Raw genomic sequence first — 26,957 nt, 5'->3', positions numbered from 1 at the left:
GGGAACTAATGGGCATCTTGACCTCGTCATGGGAGGTAAATCCGTAGATCAAAAGGTATACCGGTCGATGATAGGTTCTTTACTCTACATATGTGCATCTCGACTAGATATTATGCTTTTTGTATGCATGTGTGCAAGGTTCCAGACAAATCCTAAGAAAGTTCACCTTAGGGCTGTAAAAAAATCATGAGATATTTAGTTTACACTCCTAAGTTTGGGCTTTGGTACCCTAAAGGATCTACCTTTGATCTAATTGGGTATTCCAATGCCGATTATGCCGGATGTAAAATAGATAGAAAGAGCACATCAGGGACTTGTCAGTTTCTAGGAAGATCCCTGGTGTCATGGGCTTCAAAGAAACAAAACTCCGTAGCTCTTTCCACCGCGAAGTCGAGTACATTGCCGCAGGTCATTGTTGTGCGCAATTGCTTTGGATGAGGAAAACCCTTAGGGACTATGGCTACAAATTGAGCAAAGTCCCTCTCCTATGTGATAATAAGAGTGCCATCTGCATGGTGGATAATCCCGTTGAACACAGCCGCACTAAGCACATAGACATCCGGTATCACTTTCTGAGAGATCACCAACAAAAGGGGGATATCGAAATTGCTTATGTTAACACCCACAACCAATTAGTCGATATCTTTACCAAGCCCCTAGATGAGAAAACCTTTAGCAAACTTAGGAATGAGCTAAATATACTTGATTCTCGGAACTTTGATTGAAACATTGCACACATAGCTAATTTATATACCTTTGATCATATCTCTTTCATTTGGTGCAAATGCATATTTCTTATTCTTCTTGTGCCAAGACTACGACTAATGTGTTTTCAAGTGTATTTCTATCATAAGTTGTAGATTGAAAGGGAAATGGAGTTTTTCGGCAAAGACAAGGCTTCCACTCCAACTCTGACGGTATCATTTACCCTTTGTCGTTACTCTTACAACTCTCATGGTATAACCCTTCACTCGTATTCATTTTACCATTTGTGAGAAAGTATTAGGCCCCATAAGGGGATAAAAATGAAAAAGGACTCTCAAGTTCTCTGTTTTTGGCGCTTAATGCCAAAGGGGGAGAAAATATTAAGCCCAAAGCAAAAGGACCGCACCACCATTTCAAAAAAATTCGAAATGAATTTTTAATTGGTAAATTTCAATTGGTGTATTTTCAATTAGTATCTAATTTAAAATTGATATGTGAAAGTAGAATTTCAAATTGGTATCTATTTCAAAACCCTCTTAAAAAGCTAAGGGGAGAATTCCACTTAGGGGGAGCTTTTATATAGTCAAAAGAAAATCATTTGAAACAGGGGGAGGAATTTCAAAAAAATGCTTCTTGCAATCATATTCCTATACCTTTGACTATTTGCAAAAGTTTTAAAATAGATTCCCAAAAATTTGCAAAAACAAAACCTATGGTGTAAATGTGGTCCAAAATATTAAATAAAAGAAAGCCAAACCATTCACTCTTATTCATATGTTTAAAATCTTTTATTGGTTTAATTCCAAGTAACCTATGCACATTCATCTCAATTGCAAACTAGTTATATTTCTACATTTATTATTTGCTATGGTTTGTGTTGGCATCAATCACCAAAAGGGGGAGATTGAAAGGGAAATAGGGTTAACCATTTCCTATAATTAATTTTGGTGTTTGATGACCAACGCAAACACGTGGACGAACTAGTTTGTCTAGAATTCATGTATTACAGGTGCATAAGGTTCAACACAAACCAATAAAGAAATCAAGTTACGGACACAAATAAAAATGGAGTAAGTCCTTGAGTATGCTGAAAAATGGCGCATCGGACAGTGTCCGGTGCACCAGGGCGACAGAGTTAAACCAGCCACTCTCGGGAAAATGGAGGCGCGCTACGCTATAATTCACCGGACTGTCTGGTGAGCCAGCGGAGCAAAGGCTCTCTGCACCAACGGTCGACTCTGCAAAAGCAATGGTGGCGCGACAGAGTTAGAAGCGCAGAAGTTAGAGGGCACTGGACTATCCGGTGCAGCTAGAAGACAAACGTCTACAACAGTCAACTGCTCCGAACCCTAACGGTTGCACTGACGTGGCGTGCACCGAACAATGCACAGTGACTGTCTGATGGCGCACCGGACTGTTCGATGCGCCCATCGCCATCAGAAATCAGCTAACGGCTAGAAGTGGTTGGGAGGCTATAAATACCCCCAACCACCTCATTCACTCCAATCCAAGCATTTATGAGTTCTCATTCATTGCAAGAGCAAAAGCCCAACACTCCAAGGCACAACCAAAGCAATCAATCAACTCAAAGCCTCAAAATCAACTCTAGTGCATTAGGGCTTGTGAGAGGATTACTTGTGTTCTTTTGTTGCTCTTGTTGCTTGGATTGGCCTTTTCTTTTTCCCTTCTTGTTCTCAAGAGACTTGTAATCGAAGCAAGAGACACCTAAGAGTGTGGTGGTCCTTGCAAGGTCTAAGTGACCCGAGAGATTAAGGAAAAGGCTCACTCGGTCTAAGTGACCGTTTGAGAGAGGGAAAGGGTTGGAATAGACCCGGTCTTCGTGACCTCCTCAACGGGGACTAGATTCTTTGGAACCGAACCTTGGTAAAACAAATCATCGTGTTCACTCGCCTTGATTCTTGTTTGATTTGTTTTCCCCTCTCTAACGTTTCCTTGCTAGTGTGAATTTGAGTTAGCTCCCATACGTCATCTGCAATCCTTGAGCAACTCCTAGCAAGAGAGATGTTCTTTTGGACTTGAATTTAATTCTAACACTAACCCCCGACCTTAGTATGTGTTTAAGTTTATAAATTTCAGGTTTCGCCTATTCACCCCCCTCTAGGCTATTTTCATGCTGCAACTTGGGTCGTGCTGTGCCAGCCCGGCACGAGCCCGCCATGCTTCGGGCCTAGGCTAGTCGGGCCTGGCTAGCACGAAATAGAGTTGGGTCGTGCCTTATCGGGCCAGGTGAGTTGAAGTAAGGCCCATCACGGCCCTAAAGCACAACGGGCTTCTGTCGGGCCATGCTGGCCCAGGCAGGCACACAATCAGTGAACACAACAAGATTTGAGCACTAGAGATCACTACAAGTCATCATCATTCGCTAAATCAGTGAACACAACAAAATTTGAGCACTAGGGATCACTAAAAGTCATCACCATTCACTAAATCAGTGAACACAACAAGATTTGAGGGAAACTAAATTTTATTCCTCGATCTGCTTCGTTAAAAACCTTACACCCAGTGAGGGGCCCCCTCTATAAGGAAAAGAGTACAGATCGACATAAGTATTAATGTTCACATATCACAAGTCTTAATGTCCAGTCCATATTACAATAATAGTCAACCATGAACTAGATAAAAGAAAAGGTAACACTAATGACTAATCATTGCTAAAATCAGCAAAAGCTTGTTCAATCTCAGGAGCTTCCAGTTGATGTTGCTTTCGATCATCTGCTCTCTTCCAATCTTTAAGGCAAGTTATTGCCTCCACTGTCTTAGGTGCAAGAGAAGACCTCCTTTCTTCAATTATTCTCCCCACCGTGCTGAATGTTGCTTCAGACGAAATCGTGGAAACAGGAACAAGAAGAATATCTCTAGAAAAATGAGACAATACTGGAAAACTGTACTTATGTTCCCTCCACCATTCAAGTAGCTTTACCTTATCACCCTTTAAGGTGTGATCAGTGGCTGCAAAGTTAGTAGACAGATAATGATTTAATTCAGCATTAGGATTCCACCTTTGACTTACTGATGAGGTAGCAGTTTCTTTTCCTTTGGACCTCTTCCATAAGTGGGATGTCAATGAAGTTTCTGTGTCAGGCTCAGGCAAAGTACCTGAAACCTCATTTCCACCATATTTATTATAGTAAAAGCCAAACACAGGAAATAATTCATCTTTTACATGATTAAAGGCATCTGAGTAATCCTTATCTAGCAAGTTACTAATTCCTTCCAAGGCAGTTTGTAAACCATCAAGTTTCTTACGAGGATTCGAAATAGTTGCAAAGCAATATATGTGTGATATTCTATCAAAGTATTTCAGAAATTTTACCTCCATTGGGGCAACAACAGTTCTAAGGAGGGAATCAGATTTATGTTTAGAAAATGATTTAACAATTAACCAGATGTAATCAATCACTAAACAAGAAGTTGGATAATAAACACCTGATAGAACATTTGTTGCTGCATAAAAGGGCATTAGAAACTCTCTAAAATATCTCACAATATACCAATCAGCCTCAGTTAGCACCAAATCAAGATCCTGAGAATTAGCATTCATAAAAATAGTAATATTTTTTCATAATCTTCTAGTTTATTAAGCATTAAGTAGGTTGAATTCCATCTAATCTTCATATCAAGGCCAAATTTCCTAGGTTTCATACTATTTGCTTTGCAGTACTCAGCAAACTTTGTAACCATTTGAGGGTACTAGTTATGAATCGAATAGCAGCACGAATATTCTCCAAAAATTTACTTACAACTGTTATGCCTTCCTGAACAACCAAGTTTATGATATGACACACACACCTTTGGTGAATAACATAACCATCAATGAATGACTGCAGTTGAGGGGTAAGAAATTCAATTGCATTTGTATTTGAGGAAAGATTATCAAGAGTAATAGAGAGAATTTTATTCTTTATCTCAAAATCATTTACCACCTCTAGAATATGATTAGCAATGGCAGTACCAGTATGTGAAACATTCATTACTCTTAAACCAATAACACGCTTGTTCAAACAATATGAATTATCCAAATAGTGGGCAACAACAGAAATATAACTAGTCTTTTGGTGTGATGATGTCCATATATCAGAAGTTAAAGCAAATGAAAACTAAACATTCTTAAGATTTTCTTTAAGTATAACAAGTTTTTTTGGTACAACGACATCAAATCATATTTTGTAATAGTTCTACTAATAGATTGATATTGTGGACAGAAAGCACGCTGAATCAAATTCTTAAAATTTTGGCTTTCACCAATCATAATAGGTAAGTCTTCAGAGACGATGTAATTGATAATTTCTTCACGTGCTACCTGTGGGTTGTAAACCCATGTACTTACAGTGCCATCGACAGTGAAGTTCAATTGGGTTTGCACACCTCCACCAACAGTTTGCCCTACCTTTTTCAAACATGCTTTGAAGTGACGATTCAAATGTCCAGTTCCACCAGCAGAATCTGCACTCAACTCAGTTTTACAATAATGACATATAGCAATAAAAGTCTTTATACCATTCTCAACAATTTCCCGCTTGTCCATATGATTCCAACACTCTGTCTTGGAAACAGAGGCTTTAGATTTTCGGGGTAGTGGCACTGGCACATGATCACCATCAACATCTACTGGGCAGGAGGCACTGACCACAAAGGATTCAGCTTCAACATGAACCCTATCAGCAGATTCGGTACCAGTACTATCCAAAGCAGCATTTCCTACGATTGGAGAGAGTTAGGGAGGATTGCTACAACCATCGTCCCTACTAACATAAGACTTCTTAACAGCTGCCCTCTTCCTTCCCATGGTGGCTGGTCAGTGGTCACTGGTGGGCTGGTGGCTTGGTTAATGACGAGATAGGCCGAGAGGGGCTGGGGGTAGATAAATAGTGTTGTTGTTGCCTAATTCAACTAAATCCAAATTAGGGTTTCGTTAATACGACCATTTAATCGCATCATCAATGAGGCACGATGTGGGAACAGAGGTTGGATGAGAATCAAAGGATCAAGCACTTACTGATCTATCTTGGAAAAAGGCACAGATCAAGAGTCCAAGACGACGCGACACATCGGGCTTCGGGCCGCTAACGCACACGACACATCGGTAGTTCGACAGTCAGCACATACCTTGGGGCTTGGGCAGTTCGGCAGTCAGCCATCTCTCGCATCTTGGCCGCCTTGAGCCACCTCCGTGCTCCGCATCTCGTGGAGCTGGCGCAGGAACCATCTCGTATTCTTGTGGAGCTGGCGCATCGTAGAGCCGTAGACGGACCATCTCGCGCACGCGCAGGAACCAGCCGGGAACCATCTCGTGGAGCTGACGCAGGATTGCACGGCCGAGCCGCCGACACCCGACAGGCTAGGCGTGCTCTCCTCCAATCCATGCTGCTGGAGTGCTGGGGCCATCGTCGGTGATGGACTTGGAGACGACCGAATGGATGGCGGCGGCCGACGGAGGGGAGACTTGGAGACGGGGAAGTGGGAGTAAACCCTAAACCTGATTAAATGAACGCGTGCGGACGTGTGGTGAGCCAGTCTGCTAGTGATCGAGTCTAATCGTGTGTGCCGTGTTGTTTCCGTGCCGGGCCGGCACGAACATGGCTCAGAACGACGTGCTGGGCCGACGACAGACTGAAATTTAGAGCACGGTCTAGCCCACGATATGTGTGGTGATAGCCCGAGTTTAAATCAATCGTATTAGGCCAGATCTTGTTTTATTTTTCACGGACTGCCGGCCCATTGAGCACGGCCCAGACTTTCATGACTACTGCATGATCTGCAGCGGCACTACTGGCACGCTGAGCAGGCCTCTCTTCTTTCCGGCCGCCTTGTCACGGGTCTCTTCCGGCCCTCCCCACATGTCATCCGACCAACAACCCCCGACCGGTTTGCCGCTTGGTGCCTTGGCAGTTGGCACTTGGTGGAGGACTGGAGGCACGAACTGCGCCGCCCCCCGGCCCCACTCCACAGTCCACACCGCGTGGGACCCACCAGCACACCTACGCAAAAACGAAGGTTTCGATTCCCCAAACCCCACTCCCTTGACGCAAGGCACTGGATGCGGGCCCGAACAGCCTGCTTGGTCCCGCGTGTCAGGGACGGTCGGCTCCCGAGCACGGTTTTACCGACATGGGCCCGCGGCCCGCGGGAAGGCCCAGATCAAAAGAAAAGAGCAGCGGAGCGGAGCATGCTCTTCCTCCGGTGCCAGCCTCGCGTCCCGTCCGCGTCCGCGCCGCCTTTTCGTCCCCGCGTCCGCGTCGCGGCTCCACTGGGCGTGCGCGTCACCGGCGGGAGGCGAGGGCAGGCGGTGGTCGCGATGGCGTCCGCCGACGCGCGCTTGGCGGGGATTGCCTCCTCCATCCGCGTCATCCCCGACTTCCCCAAGCCAGGTGGGTTCACCCCCGACTTCCGTACGATTGTACCTCACCTTACTTCTCCCTCTGTCTCGACAACTCTCCTGCTGTACCGCTCGCGTGGTTGGACGACGGGTCGCTGGATGAGTGGGCGCGAGTGAGGAGTAAGGTGCCGGACAAGCAAACAGTCTGTTCGTTTTTCGGGATTTCGGAGTTTGCGTTAACTACTACTCTGCGTAAACTCGCGTCACTGCTTAGATATAGTATTTTTTAGGGTTTTTAGGAAAAAACACGACTAAGGGAAATGAGGACACCGAGATAATTGCATATTTGGATTCTAAACATTGCGCGGCACAAATGTCATTCGAAAGATTTTTTTCGTAAAAAAGGGACTATAAATATATTCTAATTGATTATACTACCATTTAACGTGTAGTATACCTTTTTATAATTTGTTTCTATGTATTTATCATCTAAGGGTCAAAATTATCCCTACCTCTCCCTGTCTCTCCTGGAAACTCTGCGTTCTTCTCTCGCCGAGCGTGGCAGACGCGCGCGGACGGCTTCTACGACCTCGAGGAGCGCCAGGCAGGATCCGCCACCGTGCCGGGCAGAAGAGCCGCCACCGCGCCGGGCAGAGCAGCCGCCACCGCGCCGGGCAGAGCTGCCACCGCGCCGGGCTTCAGTCTATCAGTCACTGAGCCGGTAGTAATTCAGAACACACCAAAACTAACACTGCGTCGATGATACGATGGATGCTAACTTTTTCGGGTAGACGAGTGGCGAGGAAGGCAACAGGAACATGGTACTGCATCCTCAGCTGTTTCTTTCCTCTACAGTAACCGAATATTAGCAGCAGCAAGGCAGCAAGTCAATCATTTTTTTCGTAATATAATCTTGGCGACACCAACACGCAGTTTGGTGACAAATAATCTGCAGACAGACAGACAGTACCTTGGATTTGCAGTGTGCTATGCATTCTGCAACAGCATATGGAAAGATACCGGTCGAGGGTGCATGAAATGGACGAGATAATTGCATGAAATGGTCGGTGGCGAGAGAAGAGCCGAGAAGAACGCAGAGTTTCCAGGAGAGACGAACGAAGAAACCAGGGAGAGGTAGGGGTAATTTTGACCCATAGATGATAAATACATGGAAACAAATTATAAAAAGGTATAATACACGTTAAATGGTAGTATAATCAATTAGAATATATTTATAGTCCCTTTTTTACGAAGAAAATCTTTCGAATGGTATTTGTGCGAAGCGCAATGTTTAGAGTCCCAAATATGCAATTATCTCACCAGGACACCAGCTTAAAAAACCCTATTTTTTACTGAAACTGTATGGGAGTGTACAGTAGCATTTCTCTCGGGATTTAACGGTGCCGGATTTGACAACTAAAAAATCACGGCGCCTTTTGGTTCTAATCGATTGCACTGTTGCGTCGTCTCTGCGTAGGGATCATGTTCCAGGACATCACGACACTGCTGCTCGACCCCAAGGCGTTCCGTGACACCATCGACCTCTTCGTTGAGCGGTACAAGGACCAAGGGATCACCGTAGTTGCTGGTAATGTACAGCTAGACACTCGCTTCTTCTTTTCTGGACACTGACTACACAAGCTTTCATTAGAAAACTTCAGAATCGTATAGACAGTGAAATGGGTGGCCTTATAGGTTCTGTGCTTCTCATTTTCTCGTATCTGGTGTTATGTTAAAACAGGTGTGGAAGCTAGAGGGTTCATTTTTGGTCCTCCTATCGCTCTAGCCATCGGTGCTAAATTTGTACCTTTGAGGAAGCCGAAGAAGTTGCCAGGTCTGCATATCTGTGATTAACCTTGTTGTACTTGTACCGTTGCTTCTGAGTTCATCATGGATGAAATAGTCAAACACTCTTTCATCTATCTACTAGGCGAGGTGATCTCCGAAGAATATTCTCTGGAATACGGAACTGACAAGATAGAGATGCATGTTGGAGCTGTACAGGCCAACGATCGGGCTCTTGTAGTCGATGATCTTATTGCCACCGGTGGAACACTCTGTGCAGCTGTCAAACTTATTGGTGAGCTAATTTGTACTGTATTTTTTTACGGTGTTCTAAGTGTACTTTCTGGCATTCTAAGTGTCATTTGACATCTCTTTCCCGTGACTTGTTGTATGGTAGTTTATTTACTTCATCCGTGCCCCCTTTCCTTTTCAGAACGTGTTGGAGCAAAGGTTGTTGAGTGTGCTTGCGTCATTGAATTGCCAGAACTGAAGGTATATTCTGCTTTGATTCATCAATTTCCCTGACCGGTTGTGGACAAATGTTATGCCTATACTGCTTTGATTCATCAATTTCTCTGGCCGGCTGTGGACAAATGTTATGCCTATACCACTGTGTACTTTGTTCTTGCTCTTATTGGGAGTTTCTTTTGGATCCAAATGGGCCCCTGACAACTTCGTGTTTGTAAATTTTCAGTGAGTAGGAAAGGGTCAAAAAACAGTTAATCCATTTTTTAAGTACCATCAATGCACTACCATCTTAGACGCTGGAATTCTGCACCCTAAACAATCACTCTAATCTACTAGGAAGAATCTAACACTACTTATGATGAGAAATTATGCTGTGTACTATTCTAATTCTAACTACAACATGTATTCAGGGCCGAGACAAACTTGGGGACAGGCCAGTTTTTGTTCTTGTGGAAGCAGATGCTTGAGCGGAACTTGGGACTTCTCTTCTCAGAGAGTTAGAGTTGGTGCTGTTGATGCTACCTCTCTGTCAACAACAAAGTTTCCCATGTTGGCTATATTCTTGCTGACACGTAATAAAGTTTCATTCCAAATTGTGATCCCCTGAATGATTTGTCAATGTAGACATGATTGCTGGTCCTTGTATACTGTGGCTTATTATTCACATCAATTAAGGATAATCCTGATTGGAGCTTATCGGTGCAACTATTGGTGTTATGTGGGGCCACCACTACTAGCGCAGATCGTGCGGCCAGAAGCAACAAACGCCGGCAGCAAAGGCTTAGGCGCTAGCATGAAGATAAGCATGGCTAGAAAGTAGGAGATAAGTATTAGAGTTGTTTAGATAAGATGATAAGTGGCATGAGTTTGTTAGGGAACCGGGCTATACAATGCTGGCAGGCGATTGAAAAAAGTAAGCAATAATTATTTATCTTATTCCCCTCCTTTTCCTCTCAAATCTCACCTCCTTCATCATCGGGTTGCTGGACAAAAACCCCGACGCGACGCCATTATAGGTCGAGGCTATGAACTCCGTAGTCGAGGCCTCGCTGTCTTCGCCGCAGACGCACTTGACAACTTGATATCGGTATCCGGGAGATCCTCTTCGTTCGGACCAAACGGTTTTTAGCTTTTTAACAGCTTACAGCCTACAGCAGCTTTTTCCACAGCTCACAGCCCACAGCAACTTTTTTCACAGCCACAGCCCAACCAAACAGACCCTTAGAGTCGGTACGCCACGTCATAAAAATAAGAGCCTAAAGCATTATATGACAAAAAAAATGTGCCAGACCATTTAAAACCGATAAGACACGACACAAAAACAAGAGCCCAAGATATGACACGGCACCAAAGAAAATGGACCTGCATATATGGTTGGTGATTTAAAACCGGAATGAGGCTGCGCGAACGAACGTACCATTATACATTAATGAACGTACGTTAGCGTATCTTCTTAAGTTTGTAAAGAAGGTCCAGATTCTCTCCACCATGTGTTCGTGCGGCCCTCTCCTCTCCTTTTGCATATCCTATTTTCTTTATTCCATCTTCCCCAGGCAAGCAGAAGCAGCATCGTCGCTCTCTCGTTCTATTCCAATCGTTTAATTCGAGGTGAAACCCTGTTCCTGTTCAGAGATGATAGACTTGCTGCGACAGCCCTTGATGAGGCAATGGTTGATTAGCCAAGTGTCGTGTCCCCCAATCATTGAACCGCCTTCACGGACAGGCCAGGCTACAACACTGTCCTGTCTACCACCACCAGCTATAGATGGACAAAAAACACGAGGCCCGTGAGCCCGGCACGAAGCCCGTTTTTTGGGCCCGGTTCGAGCCCGACACGGTAGAATAAGCGGGCGGGCTTTTACAAGAAACTAGGCACGTCGGGCTAGCCCGGCACGGCCCGTTTACCTCTAAGCCCGTTTTTTTACACTAAAACGTGCTTACCAGCCCGTTTAGCCCGCTTTTCGATACGTTTTTTCGTGCTAAACGGCCCGGCCCGGCCCGTTTAGGCCCGCTGCGGGCTGGACTTGGACAGAAAATTAAGCCCGCTGGCTCAGCAAGCCCGGTTCGGTTTTTGGCCGGGCTTCACCGGGCCCGGGCCGGGCGGCCCGTTTGGCCATCTCTACCACCAGCTAGCAGTTGAAGCTTTCTCACCATCTTGTAATTAACCTTCGCACCGCCTCAGTCGTTGACCTGTGGCCATAAACTACTCCATCCCAACCGTGGACCGCCGTCCATTTCTTTAATCACAGTCACCCTTTTGTTCTTTAAAAGAAACTGAAGATCATCCATGCCTCAGTCGTTGACCTGTAGCCTCCAAGCGAGCGAGCAGCTCAGACACCATCAGAAATGGAGGACGGAGGGTTGGTCAGCGAGGCCGGCGCCTGGGCCGAGCTCGGCACCGGCGGCGACGAGTCGGAGGAGCTGGTGGCGCAGCTGCTGGGCGCCTTCTTCCGGTCCCACGGCGAGGAAGGCCGGCACCAGCTGCTTTGGTCTGACGACCAAGCTTCTTCCGACGACGTGCACGGCGACGGCAGCCTTGCCGTGCCGCTCGCATACGACGGCTGCTGCGGCTATCTGAGCTACTCAGGTAGCAACTCGGACGAGCTCCCCCTCGGGAGCAGCTCCCGCGCTGCGCCAGCAGGTGGCCCACCGGAGGAGCTGCTCGGTGCAGCTGAGACTGAGTACCTGAATAATGTGGCCGCCGCAGACCATCCCTTCTTCAAATGGTGTGGGAATGGTGAGGGTCTGGATGGTCCGACGAGCGTCGTGGGCACGCTTGGGCTTGGCTCGGTAAGCGCCGCGCCGAACAAGAGCAAGAGGAAGCAGATGGTAGAGGAACACGATGGCCAAACCCAAACCCAAACCCAAACCCAAACGACGAGAGTAAGTCAGCTTCATCTTGAGCCGTGGTGTTCTTCTTCGTGTACCACATCGTACCGATGATGACACCAAACGAGAGTTGGGTTTCTGATGCAAATGCTGGTTGTTTGGAACCGTGTAAAATGCAGGGCCGGAAACGCGCGCGCAAGAAGAGCGGGGACGAAGACGAAGACCCGAGCACGGCCATCGCCAGCGGAAGCGGCCCCACGAGCTGCTGCACTACCTCCGACAGCGACTCAAACGCGTCTCCTCTGGAGTCCGCGGACGCCGGCGCTCGTCGCCCCAAGGGCAACGAGAATGCCCGGGCAGCTGGCCGCGGCGCGGCGGCGGCGACGACGACGACAGCGGAGCCCCAGAGCATCTACGCAAGGGTACGGGGTACCGTACCTGCCGTCGCCGCGGGCCGCGCAGCATGGCCAGCAGTCCTGTTGTTCTGTTGATGAAAACAAACGGCTGAATTTTCCTTTCGGGGTGGTGGTGGTGGTGGTGCAGAAGCGGAGGGAGCGGATCAACGAGAGGCTCAAGGTGCTGCAGAGCCTGGTGCCCAACGGCACCAAGGTGGACATGAGCACCATGCTCGAGGAGGCCGTCCACTACGTCAAGTTCCTGCAGCTTCAGATCAGGGTGAGGGATCCGATTCCGTTTCCATCTCGTGCCGCCGCCGCCGCCGTCGTCCCGCTAACGACAGCTCCTCCTCCTGTGGTTCTGTTCTGCAGCTCCTGAGCTCCGACGACACGTGGATGTACGCGCCCATCGCGTACAACGGGATGGGCATCGGGATCGACCTCCGCATGCATGGACAGGACAGATGATGGTTCTGCAGCCGACGCGTCTCCCATTCAATATTCAATGTGACGATGTGCTTGCTTGCTTGTTGCAACTTGCAATCGGTCTGCAAGTTTTCTTTTCCTTTTTTTTATTTATTTTAGATACACAAGGTCGTAGCATGCATGATGCATGCCCAGTTGCCTGCTGGAGCACTTGAATCAAGGAAATGTTTTCTTCTCCCTTAGTCGCAAAATTGGACGGGGAGACTTGTACGAGTTTGAAATTGTTCGACGCTTTCCAAGCTTGGTATGGTTCTTTTTCGAATGATGAACAGCAGTCAGCAATGCCTGTGCGGGGGCGAACACGGACAGCAGTGCTAACGAAAACCCTTTGGTAATCTCTACTACTTATTAAGACTGTAAGAGTAGCCTGCCGTTCTACCTTCGTTCAATCTGGATCGTCCATCGCCGTTGTTCAATCTGGATCGTCCATCGCCACACTAACCTGCTAGATCGTCCATCGCCACACTAACCTGCTAGCCGCGCCCGTCCTCTCACGCAAAAAATCGTCTCGAGCAGAGACTCGCAAGAGCATTTAAGCACGATTGTTTCCTCTAAAGGAGCGCAGCTTATAAGCTGGTACTGCAATGGTTGGCTGCCCAGTATGGTACTATAATTTACAAGCCGACAGCCGATGACGACAGGTCGCGTGGGCTGTGTTATTTGGTGCGGCCCACGTAGCATGCCCAGCACGTCGCAAGCTCTCGGGCCAACCTGGCGTTCGGGTCCCCACTCCCTCTATCTCTGCCCAGCTTTCTCCTCCCTTCCTCTATCGCATCGCCCACCCCACCCCGCGATGCAACCGCCCTGCGACGCCTGCCCACACCCTACACCACCGACCACCGTCTGCGCTTCGCCCCCACCTCGCGGCCGACCATCGCCATGCGCATCCACCACTACGTCGCGTGCCTCCTCTCCTCCACCACTGTTGCCCCCTCCTCACCATCGCGGCTGCCCGTTGCGTCCTGGCTCCACACCGCCTTCTGCAAGCTCAGCCGCTCGGCGCCATAGGTAACCTGATCCCCTTCTCCTACCCCCTCCTCTATCGATGTATTATTCGCACTCATCGAGCCGTCGCCGTGAAGGGGCGCTTTTACTTCTTTAGGGCGGGGCGGGGGTTGTAACACTGGGGGTGTCCCCTAGAATCGCTAGAGGGAGCACCGCTTCCCTCCCATGTCGCAGACGCCGCGCCCGTCGCCAGACTCGGAAGAACGGTCCTAGCCCAGCGCTGGCTCGCCCGCTGTTAGCTTGTCCCCCTCCTGCTCGGATCCAAGAACGAGACCGGAATCCACGGCGGCGGCGGCGTTCCTGTTGTCACCAGCGCATTTCGTCTCGGTCTGTGACTGGAAAAGCAGCCGCACCATTTTCTTTTTTTACTCTTAATTATTTATGATTTTCTTCATTTTATTTAGGTGGATCTGTCCAATTATCAGTCAGTGTCTTCATGCCCTGCTACTTTCTGATACCTTTTGTTTTAGTATATTATTTGTGACTAGCAGCTTTCAGATTGCATGGGATTGTGGAGGCATCTATCTTACTACTTGCAGGTGGATCTGCTGTTGGTTTGCTTGTAGGTGATTAGCTAGATTGTGTTATTTTAAGTCCCGGCAATTCAGTTTCTATACATGCTTTCCCTTTCTTGAATCTACCCTTATAGGTATCGCTACTAGGCCTGTTGTTGATCGAAAGGAACAAGCAAGCAACATAAGTGGACTACCCTTGAAAATTGTGACCTGGTAAGTCCAGTAAGTGATGCTTGCATCACAATCCATTCACTTGAGACTACATGAATGTCCCCCTCTAATATTTTAGAGATTAGACGACGAGGAATAGCCCTCTCACTATATTCATCTACATTTGAAGACATGGTCGGGTGGGCCATCTAATTCCCTTCCCTTCTGCTTTTGCCAATATGAAACTGTTGCAGTTAATCCTCTGTGAGGCCTCACCACAGCTTACAGGTACATAGCCGAGTTCTCTCTAGCTTTCAAGAATAAAAAGTAGTGTATGACACCAACCTGTCAAAATTAGCAAGCAATGTCAGATGTATTTATTTAAAGATCCTTGCATATTGGCATTCGTACCCTAACCTTTGTTCAACATCAAACAAAAAAATTATTTGCAAGTCTGTTGTCCTAATCAAGTGTTGTTGAGTAGAGAGATTCCTTGAAAAGAATCACTTTTAAACTAGCAATAAAATTGACATGACTGGTCCACTTATATCTTACTGTTATATTCATATTTCAAAACTATACTAGGGTAGGTAAACTGCCGACCCAAAACCAAACATGAACCTACGTAGGCAGGGAATCACTCAAGCAAAGCCCTTAAGTTAGCAGTCCTTAACAGTCCTCTTACAATTTCTTCTCCAGTCTTGGATTGTTTCAGCAACTAAAGTCAGTGATTTCTTCTTTGTCTACAGGAATGCTATGGCTTAATGTCCTAATCTTTATATTCCTCTTCTTATATCTGCACTTCCATGGACACTAGGTGACACTAAATTTACAAGATGTCTTCATTGATATAAGAAACCCTGATGCATAAAACTTGGAACTCGATAGATATTTGTGCTCTAATTTTATTATTGCATTTACATTTTTTTGGTTATAGTATTAACGTCTAATATCAAAGGACTGCTATTGTGGGGGGCTCTAATGGCATTTCTTATATTGACAACATGTCTTCAGTGATATCTCAAAGTAGTGCAAAGGGAGAGTTACCAAGTTGATCAGTTTTTTTCTAGAAATTTCACTACAACCGGTTATAGCTGCCAATGAACGTGCATTTAGGTAATCATCTCTAGCTAAAAATATCTACTGCACTTATCATGTGGCTCCGTTTTTTATTGGTTACTCATGGAGATAGCATTGTGTTAATTGTGTCAGATTTCCATAAGACTGTACATAACTGATATATATAATGGGTACTTGATACAACCATATATTGTAAAGTATATCATCATATATGCTCTCATCTTATATCACACTACATTCTTAAGATGGATCATAGTGTTCATTTGTCTGAAGATTTATGTGATGTTTTAACAGATTCAAGAAATGGAGGTGATACTTCGAATGAGGCCCATAAAAGGAATTCTACAGATGGCAACAATAAACAAACATGTGAATTGGATGCATTCATCTACAAGAGTCTTGAGGGCATCCAAGATCAAGAATTCTGTAATGTATTTTAGTTGCCTCCTGAAAAGGCTATTATTCTTTTACTACCATAATGTATTGTTTTGTTGTAGGAAATGGGAAAATTTCCAACAACTTTTATCTATTTGTTGCATTGTGCCTATTCGATTGTTAGCCAATCAATCTGTTGAGAAACCCGACATACGATCCAGGCTTGCAGTCGACCATATAAGTTGTACATCAATAGTGGGGGCACATTCTGTTACTCCATTTCTCTTGTGCATCAGGGTTTCTTATATGGCTGTTGCTGCTGATTTCAGTCACCTTCACCTTCTCACAGGCTGCTGCTCAGCTAGGCAGATTCACCTTCACCTTCTGTTACTCAATTTCTGCTTGCCTTCATTATTACTTATACTCTTTTTTGTTTTTTATTTAAATACTTATAAATAAGCAGTACATATGTGAGTATAAAGCAGGGATACTCATAAATAAGCAGTACATATGTGAGTATAAAGCAGGGATACTCATAAATAAGCAGTACATCGATAGTTATGTGGTACAACATAAAAATATAATTATGTAGTACTAAGTCATGAAAAAATAATCCAAACTCCAAGGATGTTACCGATGATATTTTCTTTGTTGTTGCAATTTATATTACGGCATATTATCTTGAAGTATAAAGCAGGGATACTGGTTCCTTCTCTTGAATACAAACGGGCTATAGTTGATAAAATTGATTAACTGATTTGTGACTATGAAGCTAACTGATTTGTGTTTCCTTGTTTTGTTGGCTTCAGGGAGTGTCCTTTTGATCTTAAAGAAGCAATATCAAGTATCTGGTTTGCTGCTCCAAGATGTGCAGATCTACTAAAACTGTTACAACTTAAAATGATCTTTGCAACTAAATATGGGAAGGAATTTGTTGCTGCAGCTTCAGAGTTGATGCCTAATTGCGGGTCAATCGTCAGGTTATATGACACTTTGAGTTTGAACTAATTTAACCTTGTGCAGATAATTGAACTACTCTCTGTCCGTCCTCCTATTGATGCCAAGTTGAAACTGATGAAAGAAATAGCTGAGGAACATGAAGTTGATGGGATCCATCAGAAATAGAGATAGAATTTCTCAAACCTCATGAAGATCTATTGGTATATATATGGATTTGTGAGTGACATGGTTAGTTCAAATGATTCAAATCTTACTCGATACTATGTTTTTCCTTCTTAGATTGGGCCGACCTACTTCAATGGCTCCACACTACCTCTTCCCAAGGAGAAACATGACGAAACAGTAGCTGCAAGCGCTACCAAGCTGCCTGATGAAGACTACGAGTCAAATACCGGTCTTGACTCACTGGATTTGCCTGAAGTCCCAAAAGCTGCAATTTGTCCACCTTCTCTAAATCACATTTTCAATCTATCATTTTCTTTTTCCGTTGTTATCTTTCTGGTTAATGTTGTTTGTGTACCTGATTGTCTGTTGTCACTTGTTAGGTATCTATAAGCTATATTGAGACTGCAACAGTCACCAAGAAGAGATACAATGATCTGAAGCGGTACTTTAACTGCACATGCCCACGCTGTGTAAAACATTTTTTCCCTTTTTCCTGTCTATTATTTTTTAAACCTCTTTCATGACAAATTGACCAAATCTGTCTGTAGCGATTCAACGTAGGCATCCCTGTTCCTCTCCTCCGGAGGCCTGTCTCCTCGCCATCTCGGGCATTCATGACTGCTGACCTTCCTCACGAATTGATTGAGCTTCTTGAAAAGATAGTTCTTCAGAATTCTGCATTCAGTGGAAACTTCAACCTGTAGAACCTACTCATCCTGACCGCCATCAAGGCGGATCCATCTAGAGTCATGGACTATGTTAACAGACTAGACAATTTTGATGGGCCTGCTATTGGAGAAGTTGCTGTTGAGGCATAGCTGTACGAGGAGGCTTTTGCTATATTTAAGAAGTTCAATTTAAATGTGCAGGCTGTCGATGTTCTCTTGGATAACATCCGAAGCATAGACAGGGCTGAGGAGTTTGCCTTCCGTGCTGAAGAAGACGCTGTTTGGAGCCAGGTTGCTAAAGCCCAGTTACGTGAAGGTCTGGTCAGTGAAGCAATTGAGTCCTTCATTCGTGCAGATGATGCAGCACACTTCCTTGATGTCATCCGTGCGGCTGAGGAAGCCAATGTGTACAATGATTTAGTGAAGTACCTTCTGATGGTAAGGCAAAAGGCACGGGAACCTAAAGTCGATGGAGAACTCATCTTTGCATACGCTAAGATTGACAGACTCAATGCCAAATGTTGCCGACCTTCAAAATGTTGGTGACCGTCTATATGATGAAGAACTATATGAAGCTGCAAAGATCATATATGCTTTCATCTCAAACTGGGCTAAGCTGGCTGTTACCCTGGTTAAGCTGAAGCAATACCAAGGTGCTGTGGATGCTGCTCGCAAGGCTAACAGTGCTAAAACGTGGAAGGAGGTCTGCTTTGCTTGTGTTGACGTGGAGGAGTTCCGTCTTGCACAAATATGTGGTCTCAATATTATTGTTCAGATATACAAGTAGGAGGGCATACTTGATTTTTCCCTATTCTTTGTTTTATTGCAAAGTTTCTATGATATATTTCTTTCTGACATAGCTGCTCTTTTTTTGTTTAGGTTGATGACCTCGAAGAAGTCAGTGAGTACTACCAGAACAGAGGATGCTTCAGTGAACTTATTGCTCTCATGGAGAGTGGTCTTGGACTTGAACGTGCACACATGGGCATCTTCACAGAATTGGGAGTTCTATATGCTAGATACCGCTCTGAGAAGCTTATGGAGCACATCAAACTTTTCTCCACCCGACTCAACATTCCTAAGCTTATTCGAGCTTGTGACGAACAACAACACTGGAAAGAACTTACCTACCTGTACATACAATATGATGAATTTGACAATGCTGCCACCACAATTATGAACCACTCTTCAGATGCATGGGATCACATGCAGTTCAAGGATGTCTGTGTTAAAGTTTCAAATGTCGAGCTATATTACAAGGCAGTTCAGTTTTATTTGCAAGAGCATCCTGATCTCATCAATGATATGCTAAACGTGCTTGCACTTCGTTTAGATCACACCAGAGTTGTAGACATAATGCGCAAGGTAAGCATCTGATTGAAAATCTATTTCTGCAGTGCACTTTGAATAGAAGCCCTGTTTCAATTCCTCCCAAAAATCTGATTCTTGTTGCTCTTTGGACAGGCTGGTCAGTTGCATCTTGTGAAACCATATATGGTTGCAATTCAGAGTAACAATGTCTCTGCCATGAATGGAGCCTTGAATGAGCTTTATGTCTGAGAGGAGGACTATGAGAGACTCCGTGAATCAGTTGACACGCATGACAACTTTGACCAGATTGGTCTTGCCCAGAAGGTAAAATAAAAATAAAATAGCCAGACAGTCGTGCAATTCCTATCGCTACCGCTTTTAATTTAATAACATGTGTTAATTTATTGAGCAGCTTCAGAAGCATGAATTGCTGGAGATGAGGAGGATCGCCGCCTACATTTACAAGAAGGCTGACAGGTGGAAGCAGTCGATTGCTCTATCGAAGAAAGACAACATGTACAAGGACTGCATGGAGACATGCTCACAATCTGGCGACCGTGAACTGTCAGAGGACTTTCTCGTGTATTTCATTGAGCAGGTTTGGTTCGAACCCATTGTATTGGCTGATGATATGTGTCGGCGTTTCGAGACCGAGGGGTCCCTGGGCCGACGAGTGAAATGTCGCTGCGTGCCCCAGCCCAGATGGGTCGGCGCGAGGCCGAGCGCGAAGGGGGGAGAAAGGTGGCCGGAGACGGGCGTGAGAGAGGTGGAAATCCCGCGGCCTTCATGTTCATCCCGCGCCCAGGTCGGGTGCGAGTAGGGGGTTACAAGCGTCCACGCGGGAGAGGGAGCGAGCGGCCTCACGCGAGCGCCTGTCTCGTCCTCGTCCCCGCGTGGCCAACCCTCTGTAAGAGGGCCCTGGTCCTTCCTTTTATAGGCGTAAGGAGAGGATCCAGGTGTACAATGGGGGTGTAGCAGAGTGCTAACGTGTCTAGCGGAGGAGAGCTAGCGCCCTAAGTACATGCCATCGAGGCAGCCGGAGAGGTTTTGGCACCCGGTTCGTGTGGTGTCGTGGCCGTCGGAGGAGCGCCGGAGCCTGGTGGAGGGACAACTGTCGGGGCTGTCGAGTCCTTGCTGACGTCCCCTTGCTTCCGTAAGGGGGCTAAGAGCCGCTGTCGTCAGGGAGCGTGCGGGGCGCCATCATTGCCTATCTGGTGGAGCGAGCCAGATGGGACGCCGGTCTTGTTCCCCGTAGCCTGAGTCAGCTTGGGGTAGGGTGATGATGGCACCTCCTGTCGACGTGGTCGGTCCGCGCCCTAGGTTGGGCGATGTGGAGGCTCCTCCAAAGTCGAGGTCGAGTCTGTCTTCCGTGGCCGTGGTCGAGTCCGAGCCCCTGGGTCGGGCGAGGCGGAGACCGTCGGCTGAGGCCAGGGCTGAGTCCGAGCCCTGGGGTCAGGCGAAGCGGAGTTCGTCGTCTTCCGGGGCTGAGCCCTAGTCCGAGCCCTGGGTCGGGCGGAGCGGAGTTCGCCGTCTTCCGGGGCTTAGCCCAAGTCCGAGCCCTGGGTCGGGCGGAGCGGAGTTCACCGTCTTCCGGGGCTTAGCCCGAGTTCGAGCCCTGGGTCGGGCGGAGCGGAGTTCGCCGTCTTCCGGGGCTTAGCCCGAGTCCGAGCCCTGGGGAGTTTCGAGCGGAGTTTCCTATGGTGCGGAGTTTCCTATGGTGCCTGAGGCCGGGCCTGACTGCCTGTCAGCCTCACTCTATCAAGTGGCACTGCAGTCGGTGCGGCGCAGGCGGCGCTGTCTTTCTGTCAGGCCGGTTAGTGGAGCGGCAAAGTGACGACAGTCACTTCGGCTCTGTCGACTGAAGGGCGCGCGTCAGGATAAAGGTGTCAGGCCACCTTTGCATTAAATGCTCCTGCGATTTGGTCGGTCGGCGCGGCGATTTAGTCAGGGTTGCTTCTTGGCGAAGACAGGGCTTCGGGCGAGCCGGAAATATGTTCGTCGCTGGAGGGGGGCCTCGGGCGAGACGGAGATCCTCCGGGGTCGGCTGCCCTTGTCCGAGGCTAGGCTCGGGCGAGGCGTGATCGAGTCCCTCGAATGGACCGATCCCTAACGTAATCGCACCCATCAGGCCTTTGCAGCTTTATGCTGATGGGGGTTACCAGCTGAGAATTAGGAGACTTGAGGGTACCCCTAATTATGGTCCCCGACAGTAGCCCCCGAGCCTCGAAGGGAGTGTTAGCACTCGCTTGGAGGCTTTCGTCGCACTTTTTTGCAAGGGGACCAGCCTTTCTCGGTTGCGTTTTGTTCCGGTGGGTGCGCGCGAGCACACCCGCCGGGTGTAGCCCCCGAGGCCTCGGAGGAGTGGTTTGACTCCTCCGAGGTCTTAATGCCTCGCACAATGCTTTGGCTGGTCTGGTCGTTCCCTCATGCGAACTGGCCGTAGCCCGGGTGCACGGTCGGGTCCCAAGTTCTCGGGCTGGTATGTTGACGCTGTCAACGGTTTGGCCAGAGCCGGGTTTGCGAGAGCAGCCCCCGAGCCTCCGCACAGGGCGAGAGGACGGTCAGGGACAGACTCAACTTTTTTACATACGCCCCTACGTCGCCTTTTCGCAAGGAGGAGGGGGGAAAGCGCCATGTTGCCCTAGGAGGGCGCCGAACATGGTGTCTCCGGTGAGCTGCTGGCGGGTAATCCGAGTGGACGTCCGTGCCCCATTCGCTAGGGGTCGGCTAGAGGCCCAGAGGCGCGCCCAAAAGTACCTGCGGGTGATCTGCCGGACCCGGTCCCCTGTCGACGGGGTCCGAGGGCTCGATGCCTCCCTTTGATGGGATTCCGTTACAAGATTGTTCCCGCTGGTCTCGGAAATGTCCTAGGGTACCTCGGGAGCGCAGCCCGAGCCTTGGTTATGTATCGAACGTACCCATGGTCATCCCTCGCTCTGTGTCTGAGGCGGCTGTGAACCCTTCGGGGGCCAGCCTTCGAACCCCTGATCAGTAGTGGGCGCGGAGCCCGAGTAGCCTGAGGCGGTCGTTGAACCCTTCCGAGGGGCCGGCCTTCGAACCTCTGACCAGTAGTGGGTGTGGAGCCCACGCGCTCTGAGGCGACTGTTGAACCCTTCGAGGGGCCAGCCTTCGAACCTCTGATCAGTAGGGAGGCTCGGAGCCTGGTTCCTTCACAGAGAAGGATCCTTTTCGGGGTATCCCCTTTCCCGGTCCCTGTCGTAAGAGAGAGAAAGAGGAAAAAGGAAAAGGATACGAAATCGAATGACATGGCGTACCTCTTTTGACACGGTCATTATGGTGAAGGTGAAGCGTCGCTTGCTTCTCCTGCCAGAGGCGCCGCCTGTCCCGCCGTGGAGTTAATGCGACGAGGCGAGCGGTTCGCGGGGCGACCGTTGCGCGTGCGCGAGCCGTTCGAGGAACGGAACACGGGCGCGTCGTCTTCACGCCGTGAGAGAGGGCTCTCTCGCTGCCCGCGGATGGGACGTAAGCTTGGCTGACGACGTGACCGCTGCTCCTGCCCGCCTGCCACCGCCATTACTGCCGGCCCATTTTTGGCCGTATTGACCATCGTGCCAGGCTAGCGCTGCTGGGTCGCGCGTAGGGTTGCCTCGAGTCGTGGTACTGGTTCCGCAGTCGAGGAGGCGTGGCAGTGGCGCGAGTGGCGGTGCAGTTGCTCGCACGTAGCATCTGGCGCACCGGTTGCATGACGCGTGGGCCTGGGCTTCCATGCTAGGCGCGCTGGAAGTCGGAGAGGTGTGCCCACTTGGCGCGGTTGCATGCTGCCTGCATGGCTGCCCGCCCTTTCACCCGCTGGTCTGGGCGAAAGTGGAGGGACGTTTGCAACCGCTGGACGGTTGCATGCACCGCGCGCGCGGCGGTTTGGCTTCTTCCACCCTGGGCTGGCTTGCATGACGCGTGGGGCCCAGCCCCCGCGCCGTAGGGGAGGACCTTGGAGCGTGCTGGAGAAGACTCAGCCCGTGACGGCTGGGGACGCAAGTAGGGAGAGTCGCCTTTAAAGGGAGAGTGACCCCCTTGAAAGGCGACCATGTCTTCATGCTCCCTTATGCATCGTGTCTTTCCACCTTCCGAGCCCCCGGATGGGGGATGCCCGCAGTCCTTCCGCCCTGCCGTTGGAGGAACGCAACTCCGTGGGAGTTGGTACCTTTCAGCCATCGTTCGGCTTCAAGGATTTTCATCAGTCAGCCCGGCTGCACCCCTCCGCCGGCGGTCACCCGAGACGGTGACCACCAGCCCCTGGGTGGGGAGGAGCGAGCCGGGCTGCGATCTTGGTCCCACCCTCAGCTTCAAGGATGTTCATCATCCTCGCTGGGGTGGAGACCGGGCTGAGCCGGAGCTCTACCTCCCGCGCGGGTTCGTGGGTCGGCCTCTCCTTCGGCGTTCGAGGGAGAGGGCGCTCACTGGCCCTGCGGGCGGGTCGGACTTCGACAACGCGGGGCTGGTCGACGGCGGGCGTCGTCAGCCTCAGCGTGTCGGGCTCGTCGGCTTGGCTCCCGGTGCCCCCTCCTGCCGGAAGGCGGTTGCCGCGCCGTGTGCACGGGAGGACCGCCCAAGATATCGCGCGCTGCCAGGGCGGCGTTCGTGTTCTGGGGCGGTCCTGCCTTTGCACCGGTACGGCGCCTCCACGCGGAGGTCGGTGCCCCACTCGTCCGGGAGGATCTGAGTGGGGATCTGCCGGAGGGCTGACGGCCCCTGTTGTCGGTGCCGAGGTGGAGGCGGCTCGAGAAGTCCCCGTTGCCGACGGGATCACCGCCACCATCCGCGCTTCGGGCCTCCGGCTCTTTGTACTTGTCCTCGCCCTTCGAGCGTCGGCGTGGGCGAGGGCAAGGTTGCAGCAGCGTCCGCCCTGAGGCCATTGCTGCTGCGGTTCGGCCACCCGGAGCGGGGGTCGTCGTCGTCGCCGCTGCTGGAGCGGGCGACGGCGTGCCGTTCGTCGGTCTTCTGTCGCTCCGCAGGCCCCCCGATCGAGTGGGGTTGTTCGTACCTGCGGAGGTGGAACCGGAGTTCCGTTTGTAATGGCACCTTGAGTGCCGATCTTTTGTTCATTGTGGCTGTCGGGGCCTAAACATGTATGTATTTTTGGTGTGGAGCCGTGTTTTTTCCTCGTTTTCGAGCACTAAGACTCGCCCATTGGTTGCCCGAACCGCTTCACCAAGCGTGAGTCGCCCCGTGCAAAGGTGACGAGTGAGGTATCCATATCCCGGAGGCGTAGGAATCCCTCGGCTCGGTCGGCCTTGCTGTCCGAGGCTTCTCTAGCTTAGTTAAAGGAACCCCTCGGTCGCTCTTCGATGAGCCGAGGCCAGGGGTAGCGGTGTCAGCATGGACAGAGGCAGAGTTGGCTCGAAAAGAGAGGACTTGGTCGGCCGGAGCCTGGCCGGGTCGTCCGTTAGCGGGACCGACGCCGGAATTGATCTGCCGAGGCCTCGGGCCGGGCTGATGTCCTCGGAGGACAGCTGGCCGAGGCCTCGGGGTGACCAGCCGAGCCGCCTGCTCGGGCCGGATTCTCGAAGAAGACCCTGGCGGCGATGGCCTGAGCGTGGTGATGATGCCGTCCTTCAAAGTGGAGATCCTCGGACCGCGTCGCCGTCCGAGGCTAGGTCGGACCTCACCGAAGGTGTAGTCGACGCCGAGGGTGCTGCTGCTCCCTTCAGCTGTCAAGATCCGAGCCTGCAGGATCGGATTGTCTTGTAGTGTGTGCTTTCTGCGGCCGCCGAGGCCCAAACACACCCTCGCCGTGTTGTAAAGCTGCGCTTCTTTTCCTCTTGTTTCGAGTATCTGGACTTTTTCGTCGGTAACAGAATTGTCTGTGCGAGCGAGAGTTGCTTTTCACGGAAGGTGATGAGTGAGGTATCCGTATCCCGGAGGCGTAGGAATCCCTCGGCTCGGTCGGCCTTGCCGCTTACGCGCGCTCTTGCCTGTCCATGGGGTTCTGTCACCGACGCAGTCGAGAAGGCCTGAAGAACCGCTTCGACAGAGGAGCTTTCGAGCGTGAAGACTTGTTCGGTCTGCGGAATCACTTATCCGAGCGTGAGTTACTTATCGCAGAAGGTGATGAGTGAGGTATCCGTATCCCGGAGGCGTAGGAGTCCCTCGGCTCGGTCAGCCTTGGCTGCTTACGTGTACTCCGTCGTTTTCAGGATCCACTTTCGAAGCAGTCGAAAAGCACGAAAGACATTCTGGCGGAAAGGATCTTTTTTCGAGGAAAAAATTCAACGCAGAGGGGGTTCCCCCCTTTTAGCCCCCGAGGGAGGGTCGGGCTTTGCCAAGGCAAGGCTAACCCTTCCTTGATGACTAAACTTTGCATTGAAGCGAGGTATATGAACAACTTGAAAACATCTTAAGGGTAGAAGCGACGTAGCTGTTGGATGTTCCAAGCGTTGCTGTAGACCTCGCCTTGGCTGTTGGCCAGCTTGTATGTTCCGGGCTTCAGAACTTTGGCGATGACGAACGGCCCTTCCAGGGAGGCGTGAGCTTGTGTCGCCCTCGGGCGTCTTGTCGCAGCCGAAGCACCAGGTCGCCCGCCTGGAGGTCTCGGGACCGGACCCCTCGGGCGTGGTAGCGTCGCAAGGACTGCTGGTACCATGCCGAGTGTAGTAAGGCCTTGTCCCGAGCCTCTTCCAGCTGGTCCAGCGAGTCTTCTCGACTAGCTTGGTTGCTTTGGTCAGCATAGGCCCTCGTCCTCGGGGAACCGTATTCTAAGTCTGTGGGCAAGATGGCCTCGGCCCCATAGACTAGAAAGAACGGCGTGAAGCCCGTGGCTCGGCTCGGTGTCATCCTCAGACTCCAGACCACCGAGGGGAGTTCCTTCATCCATCGCTTGCCGAACTTGTTGAGGTCGTTGTAGATCCGAGGCTTGAGTCCTTGTAGAATCATGCTGTTGGCACGCTCTACTTGCCCATTCGTCATGGGGTGAGCCACGGCGACCCAGTCCACCCGGATGTGGTGATCCTTACAGAAGTCCAGGAACTTTCTGCCGGTGAACTGGGTGCCATTGTCGGTGATGATGGAGTTCGGGACCCCGAAACGGTGGATGATGTTGGTGAAGAACGCCACCGCCTGCTCGGACCTGATGCTGTTTAGGGGTCGGACCTCGACCCACTTGGAGAATTTGTCGATGGCGACCAACAGGTGCGTGTAGCCCCCGGGTGCCTTCTGCAAGGGGCCGACGAGGTCCAGACCCCACACAGCAAAAGGCCAAGTGATGGGTATCGTCTGCAGAGCCTGAGCAGGCAGGTGGGTCTGCCTTGCGTAGAACTGACACCCTTCGCAGGTGCGGACAATTCTAGTGGCGTCGACCACCGCCGTCGGCCAGTAGAAACCTTGCCGGAAGGCGTTTCCATCAAGGGCTCGAGGTGCCGCGTGATGGCCGCAAGCCCCCGAGTGTATCTCTCGTAGGAGTTCCTGACCTTCGGTGATGGAAATGCATCGCTGGAGGATACCTGAGGGGCTGCGGTGGTAGAGCTCCTTCCCATCTCCCAGCAAGACGAACGACTTGGCGCGTCGCGCCAACCGCCGAGCTTCGGCTCGGTCGAGGGGCAGCTCTCCTCGGTGGAGATATTGCAGGTACGGGGTCTGTCAGATTTGATTAGGCGTGACCTCGCTTCGCTCCTCCTCGACGCGCAGTGCCTCACCCTCGAGGGCTGAGGATACCTCGGGCTGAACCGAGGATGCCTCGGGCTGAGCTGAGGGTGCCTCGGGCCGAGCC

At 49.9% G+C, this 26,957-nt stretch overlaps 2 protein-coding genes and 1 pseudogene across 3 annotated transcripts; all 3 read left to right on the top strand.

The window, feature by feature from the left end:
- Nucleotides 1–6,881: 6,881 nt before the first annotated feature.
- LOC100285146 (uncharacterized) lies at nt 6,882–10,000 on the top strand. The gene is made up of 6 exons (NM_001158040.2): nt 6,882–7,094; nt 8,520–8,630; nt 8,784–8,876; nt 8,973–9,122; nt 9,261–9,319; nt 9,706–10,000. The coding sequence occupies exons 1-6, from the start codon at nt 6,893–6,895 to the stop codon at nt 9,760–9,762; spliced, it is 672 nt and encodes a 223-aa protein (NP_001151512.2). The 5' UTR covers nt 6,882–6,892; the 3' UTR covers nt 9,763–10,000.
- A 1,597-nt stretch (nt 10,001–11,597) lies between these two features.
- LOC109945271 (transcription factor RSL3) lies at nt 11,598–13,215 on the top strand. Of its 2 annotated transcripts, XM_020551117.1 has the most exons (4): nt 11,598–12,178; nt 12,304–12,546; nt 12,668–12,799; nt 12,892–13,215. In XM_020551117.1, exons 1-4 carry the CDS (start codon nt 11,642–11,644, stop codon nt 12,985–12,987), a joined length of 1,008 nt encoding a protein of 335 aa, XP_020406706.1. In that variant the 5' UTR covers nt 11,598–11,641; the 3' UTR covers nt 12,988–13,215. The 2 variants fall into 2 exon arrangements, with proteins under 2 accessions (XP_020406706.1, XP_020406705.1); XM_020551116.2 differs by having other exon boundaries at nt 12,668–13,215.
- Nucleotides 13,216–16,058: 2,843 nt separating this feature from the next.
- LOC103650440 (clathrin heavy chain 1-like) overlaps nt 16,059–26,957 on the top strand; it is a 41,156-nt pseudogene continuing 30,257 nt past the window's right edge.

The sequence above is a fragment of the Zea mays genome, chromosome 3 (genome assembly GCF_902167145.1).
Source record: "Zea mays cultivar B73 chromosome 3, Zm-B73-REFERENCE-NAM-5.0, whole genome shotgun sequence".
NCBI classification, from domain to species: Eukaryota; Viridiplantae; Streptophyta; class Magnoliopsida; order Poales; family Poaceae; genus Zea; species Zea mays.
The sequence above is the reverse complement of the archived record's forward strand: the minus strand, read 5'-3'. Positions and strand labels throughout refer to the sequence as shown.